Source organism: Cucurbita moschata, unplaced genomic scaffold (genome assembly GCF_002738365.1).
Source record: "Cucurbita moschata cultivar Rifu unplaced genomic scaffold, Cmos_1.0 Cmo_Scf00040, whole genome shotgun sequence".
NCBI lineage: Eukaryota > Viridiplantae > Streptophyta > Magnoliopsida > Cucurbitales > Cucurbitaceae > Cucurbita > Cucurbita moschata.
In genome coordinates, this window is record NW_019268556.1 from 489,081 (window position 1) to 495,301 (window position 6,221).

The 6,221-nt window shown below is 35.2% G+C and overlaps 1 protein-coding gene across 1 annotated transcript; it reads left to right on the forward strand.

Moving 5' to 3' along the window:
- The first annotated feature begins 2,345 nt into the window (after positions 1-2,345).
- On the forward strand, positions 2,346-4,057 carry LOC111432739 (ankyrin repeat domain-containing protein 16-like). The gene is made up of 3 exons (XM_023069672.1): positions 2,346-2,421; positions 2,529-2,971; positions 3,479-4,057. The coding sequence occupies exons 1-3, from the start codon at positions 2,346-2,348 to the stop codon at positions 4,055-4,057; spliced, it is 1,098 nt and encodes a 365-aa protein (XP_022925440.1).
- The last annotated feature ends 2,164 nt before the right edge of the window (positions 4,058-6,221 follow it).

A 6,221-nucleotide genomic window follows, 5' to 3' on the forward strand; every position in this document is an offset into this window, starting at 1 on the left:
CTTTAGGTGTTTGATAGTGTATTCTCCCTATCAAGCGTGTTTATCTACACAAAGAAGTGTTGAGAATTATTTATGGTGGTGTGTGTATTCATAATACGAAAAACATATTTTGTGTATGTTATTTTATTTTAAATGTTTGTGGAGTAAAATAACGAGCAGTGTTGAGAACAAGCAAAAGTAGAAAGAAAATACTCCAAGTGACGAAATATCCAACGGTTTTGTGTTCCCTTTGTTATTCATTTTCTAAAGCTCTTGAAAAAAAAAAAAAAAAAGCTCCTGCACATGTTGGTAGGGTTTAAATAAAGAAATTAAAAAAAGAAAAGAGTTCGGACCTTATAATATGTTAGAAAGCTTGGAAAAAAAGTAAACCATAGAAATTACCCATGATATTAGAAGTCGCGTCCTAATTTTTTAGACGTCGAATAATATATCTCGACAAAAAAGACAGACCTCAAGCATTTGATATTCAAGTCGATCTGATTTTCAACTTCAACTTGCCACATCTTGAAGGTGGCAAAGACATCTGACTTGTGTTTCAGAAACTAAACATACACCTTCCTGTTGAAATCATCGATGAAGGTGACGTAGAACTTTGATTCGCCAAGTGATGAAACTAGAGATGGTCCCCAAACGTTCGTATAGACCATTTCCAATCGTACTTTCTTTGGTTCTCTAGCAACATTTGTGAAGCTAACTCGTTTTTGTTTGCCCATAACGAAGCTCTCATAAAAACCCGTATGAACAAATTTTAGGTCTTCTAAAACTCCTTTCACAGCAAGCATCTTCATTCCTTTGGCGCTCATATGTCTAAGTCTATTGTGTCATAGACTTGAATTGGAAGCACTCTCAACAACAGCAACCATGTTTATACACCCTACATGGTGTATAGGGTTCTATATTTTATGTAACGTGCTACTACCATGGCATTCTTCACAATCTTCCACGAACTGTTTTCAAATTTGGCTGCATGACCTGTGCTATCCAACTGACCAATAGAGATTATGTTCTTCTTGAGACCACGAATATATCTAACATCCCTTAATGTCCACTAATTTTTTGCTGGAGTTTGTATGCTTTCATCTCATTTTCCTTCAATCACCAAATCTTTGTTGTCGACAAGATACACCTCAAAATTTCAAGACTTTAAATTTCGAGACAACTATTTATTTGAAGACGAATTAAAAGATAATCCAAAATATAGGGTTCAATTGGACTTTTCACACTGAGGATTAGAGAATTCCCAATATCTTCCGCTTAATTTATAGAATTATTATCATCTTTCGATTTGTGATTTGCTTCCTCTTTGGTATTGTAAAATTTGTCCGAAAGTGATTTGTTTCTCCACAACTCAAACACGTCACGTTTAGTCTGTTTGGAAAATTTTCACGGTTCTTTGATTTTGATCGATATTTTTTTTGGCCCTTCGATCTACTTCTTCCCCTTTCGTCAAAGACTAAGAGCACTACAAAAAAATCCTCAATTTCTCGTTTGCGAATACTTTCATTGAGAACTACATCTCGGATTTCATCGAACTTCAGTTTCTAAGATCCTCAAGACCTGCTGGTCGCGATAATAACAGTGTCCCAAGACTCGGGTAAAGATGACATCAAAATCAGTGCCTTAATTTCATCCTCAAAATTAATTTTCACCAAACTCAATTGACTTACAATCATGTTGAACTCATTTATATGATCAGCAACAAATCCACCTTCAGACATTTACGAAAGCACTACCAAATAGTTATATATATATAGTTTCAATTTACTATATATAACTTTAACCTATATAACCACCTATTATATATAAATATTTTTATTATAAATAGACAACAGATTCCATAACCCAACCTTATCACATCACCTTTCGTTTTTAATTATTACGAAAAATTTTGAAACAAATTTAAGGGCAAAAATGAAACTGTTATACAAAAATCTATCTCTAAATTTAACAAGTGTGGTATAATTTAACTTAATCACAATCACGAGAGGCATTATCCTTGCCGATGAAAAATGATAGCTTCCCAATAAAATTAAGTGAAATAAATAATGATATATACATCTATCCATGATTCAACAAAGAAGTTTCTTTCCGTTTGCTTGACATTCACTTAAACTAGGATGGTGACACTTTGGTGTCCCTCTCGAGTGAAGTACAAATAATAATTTATTTCTTAATTTTTTTCTAAGAAATGAGGGTAATAATTGGACTATTTTAAAAATTCAAAAAGTCAACTGTAACTTAGTTGGAAGCCTCACCATCTATTAAAAATAAATAAATAAATAATCAACAAAATCTTCTAAATTTTATGTGAAAACCCCATTTGGAGGTAAGTTAGAGAATCAATAATGGAGGTAAATGGAGAAAGCAATAAATTTAGATTAGCCAAGAAAGTAAAAGAAAGCTCTATGAAGAAGCATCAAAGTTTGGTTCCATTCAAAGCTTGAAGACACTAATTCAAGGCAACCCAAATATCATTCAAAGAGTTCTAATCTCCTCTTCCAACATTGAAAGTCCATTGCATGTCTCAGTTTTGCATCGCCATCTTGAATTCACTCGATATTTACTGAATCTCGAGCCTAAACTTGCTGGAGAAGTTGATGACCTACAAAGGACACCTCTCCACTTGGCTTCTGAAAATGGAACAGTCGAGATTGTTCAAGCTTTGCTGGAGAAGAACACAAGCACTTGCATGGTTCGTGATTTGAATGGGTTGATTCCTCTCCACCATGCAGTGATTAATGGGCAAATTGATATCATACCATTGTTGATCAATGCGAGGCCAAGATCTCCTTGGATTAAGCTTCACAATGGTCAATCTGTTCTTCATTTATGCGTAAAACACAACCACTTGGAAGCTCTTAAATTGTTGATCACAATGATTGAAGATCCACAAGATTATGGATTCCTCAACCAAGGCGATGAGAATGAAAATACCATTTTGGATTTTTCTATGATGTTAAGACGAATTGAGGTATGTTATTATAATTGAAACTAAGTTCTTATTTTATGAAACTAAAAATTATTATCCGTAGCTTAAAAAGGTATCAAATAGGTCTCTCTCCTAACAATCCCAACCTCGAATGAAGCACATTATAGAGCCTCTCTTAAGGCCTATGGTGCCCTCAAACTACCTCTCCTTAATCGAGGCTAGACTCCTTCTCTAGAGTCCTCCAACAAACATCATTTGTTCGACACTTGAGTCACTTTTGACTACACCTTCGAGGGTAACTTCTTTGTTCGACATTTGAGGATTCTATTGACATGGCTATGTTAAGGGCATGGCTCTGATACCATGTTAGGAATCAAGGATCTGCACAAAAGCTCTCGTGGCTTTGCTTTGGGCTTCCCCAAAAGGCCTCATACCAATGGAGATGTATTCCTTAATCATAAACCCACAATTCTTCCCTAAAATAGCGGACTCCCTCCCAACAATCCTAACACTATCATGATATAAACAAATTGAATTCAAATTTAGCAGATAGTACAATATTTATTGTCTATTCCAGGAATAAAAACTGGAACAAACACTAAAAACAACTGTGCTACCTCAAATGAGAAGGGATCACCAAGCAGAATTGAAGAACAATGCGATAAAAAGGCATCGATATCACTAACACTCAAAACGTTTATAAGAAGTTTGTGGATGAAGAACCTTGAATACAAAGGTGATTGGTTTCAAGAAGTGCAAGGCACAATGATGTTGGTGGCAACTGTGATTGCAACCGTGGCTTTTCAAGGTGCAATCAACCCTCCCGACGGTGTTTGGCAAGAAGACATTCCTTTCAACTCCAATAACACTACTCATCGTTTGTTTCACAGTAGCAATACTTTGAAAACTTTGATAGCAGGGACTGCAGTAATGGCCTACCCAACTTCAGACCAAGGAAATTCTTACACTGGTTACTTGATTACAAATTCTATCTCATTCTTTGCATCAATATGTGTTATAATGTTCATCATAGGTCGATTACCTTTGAAAAATAGGATTTGTGCATGGATGTTAACCGTAACCATGTGCGTTGCCATTGCGTTCTTATCACAAAGCTACTTGCTCTGAGTTTGGTTGGTAAATGTCTCATATAGGCATTCTTATGCTTTAAAAATTGCATGGTACATTTTGCTTGCAACAGTGGCGGTGGTTTTTCTTTGTTGTATTGTAATTCCCTTCCTTCTTTGGGTGGTGAAGTTTCTAGTTTGGGCGGTAAAAAGGTTAAATCTTTGACTTTGAGAGGTTTAAAAGGTTAAATATTTTAGATATGTATTATTTGGGGTGGTTTTTGTGTATTCACAATTGGGAAAATACATTGTGTATGTTATCTTATTCAAATGTTTGTGTTGTAGAAAATAACAAAAAGTGTTGAGAGCAAGAAAAAATAAAGAAAATACACCGAAGTAAATGAAATATCCAACCGTCTTGTGTTTCTTTTGTTTTACATTGTAACAGTCTAGCCTGAATGAGGATTAATTCTCTGCCCTTTTCTTTTAAAATTTTAAATTGTGGAATTTTATTGAGAGTTGTAGAGACTGGAAGTTCAAGATGAGGTCAAGGAACAAAATGTTTAGAAAAATCACAAAAACTCAAGATAAATATGTAACGACCCTAGATTTCAGCTACCTAAAGTTGCAACTATCATCTTAATCTAAGCTCATATGCGAAATATAACTCTTAAAACATCATCATTTAAACCATAAACTTTCAATATAAACATACTTCGTAACATTGCTATGATCTTATGTGTTCAAAAGGTAATTTATTAACTTAAAATGATAATGAAATAAATTTAAAACATGAAATACATGGCCACCTATAATAACCTAAGTTTAGGAAATTAAATATGACTTAAAATTCTAATTCCTAAGTTTGTGACTTGTCATACTCTTTTTCGGCCATACCATCCTACTAAATTCATCAATAAAGGTTACGTAGAACTAGGATCCACCAAGTGATGCAATTAAAGATGGTACTAAACACCTATATGGACCATTTCGAACCGCACTTCATTTGATTTAATGATAGCTTTTGTGAAGCTGGCTCATTTATCCTCTAAAACTCTTTTCGCAACCATTATCTTTATTCTTTTAACGCTATATGCCCAAGTCTATTGTGACATAGACTTGAACTAAAAGCACTCTCAGTCATAGAAGTCATGTTTGTACAACCTACAATGGTGTATATTGTATCATATTTTATGTCACGTGCTACTACCATAGCACCCCTTCACAATCTTTTACAAACTTTGTAACTCTGCTATATAATCTGTGCTATCCATCTAACTAATAGAGATTAGATTCTTCTTTAGTCAATGAAATTTGAAATAGTTCCTTCTTTAGTCAATGTGTTAAGGATATTTAGTAATAAATTATAATTTCCCGTATATATTATATTTGATATTTTATTATAAGATAAATATCTTATATTTGCCTTATTACTATAGGTATCTTTCTATTTATTGTTATTTCCATTTATTACTATTTCCATATCCTTGTAATTTATTTGATTATAATTAAGATAACTTTCACACCATTTAGGTGGGGTGGATTAATCAAACATTCCTATGGTATCAAAGCCCTTTCAGTTTAACAACCCCGATCCTTTATTTTCAATGGCTTTTGAAATCTTCTACTGTTCTTCTCCACCACCACTGCTGGCTTTGACGCCGCAGGGGCAATCGCCATGGCTGCCACATGTAGAGCCGATTGATTACCCTTCGGCTCCACCCTTTTGACCTCCAAATCATCATTCACCATACTCTGTACATACAACCTCATCTTTTCCAAACATAGTCTCTTTCATTTTCTTCCCAATTTTCCCTTTATCCTTCATCCTTCACAGAAACCCTAATCTTAGGATCTTCATCAGCATTCCTCTTCGGAAATATACAGAATCTCGATAAGCCTATCAACCTTTTGCAGAGATTTACCTTTGGAATCTAGGCGCCGCACTGGCATCTTCGCCAACCAAGTTGCCGCCGCCCTTCTCGCCAAAATTGTCTCCTTCGCCCCAATGTGGCGACTCTTCCGGCTTCAACATTGTCTTTGTCCCTTGCTCTAGGTTTCCCCTTTTACTTCTTGGGGTTAGACATATTCTCACCAGAGCCAAGGCAGCATCGTCGCTAAGCGACAATCCCTCTTCATGGGTTAGACATATTCTCGCCGAAGCCAAGGCAGCATCGCCGCTGAGCAGCAATCTCTCTGCAATTTTCGATGGCCAAGAAAGTGTT

Excerpts from the sequence above, each read along its gene's own strand:
- LOC111432739 (XM_023069672.1), top strand. The coding sequence starts at position 2,346 with ATGGAGGTAAATGGAGAAAGCAATAAATTTAGATTAGCCAAGAAAGTA. Across the intron at positions 2,422-2,528 it reads CTCTATGAAGAAGCATCAAA|TTTTGCATCGCCATCTTGAA; the intron begins GTTTGGTTCCAT and ends TGCATGTCTCAG. Across the intron at positions 2,972-3,478 it reads TGATGTTAAGACGAATTGAG|ATAGTACAATATTTATTGTC; the intron begins GTATGTTATTAT and ends CAAATTTAGCAG.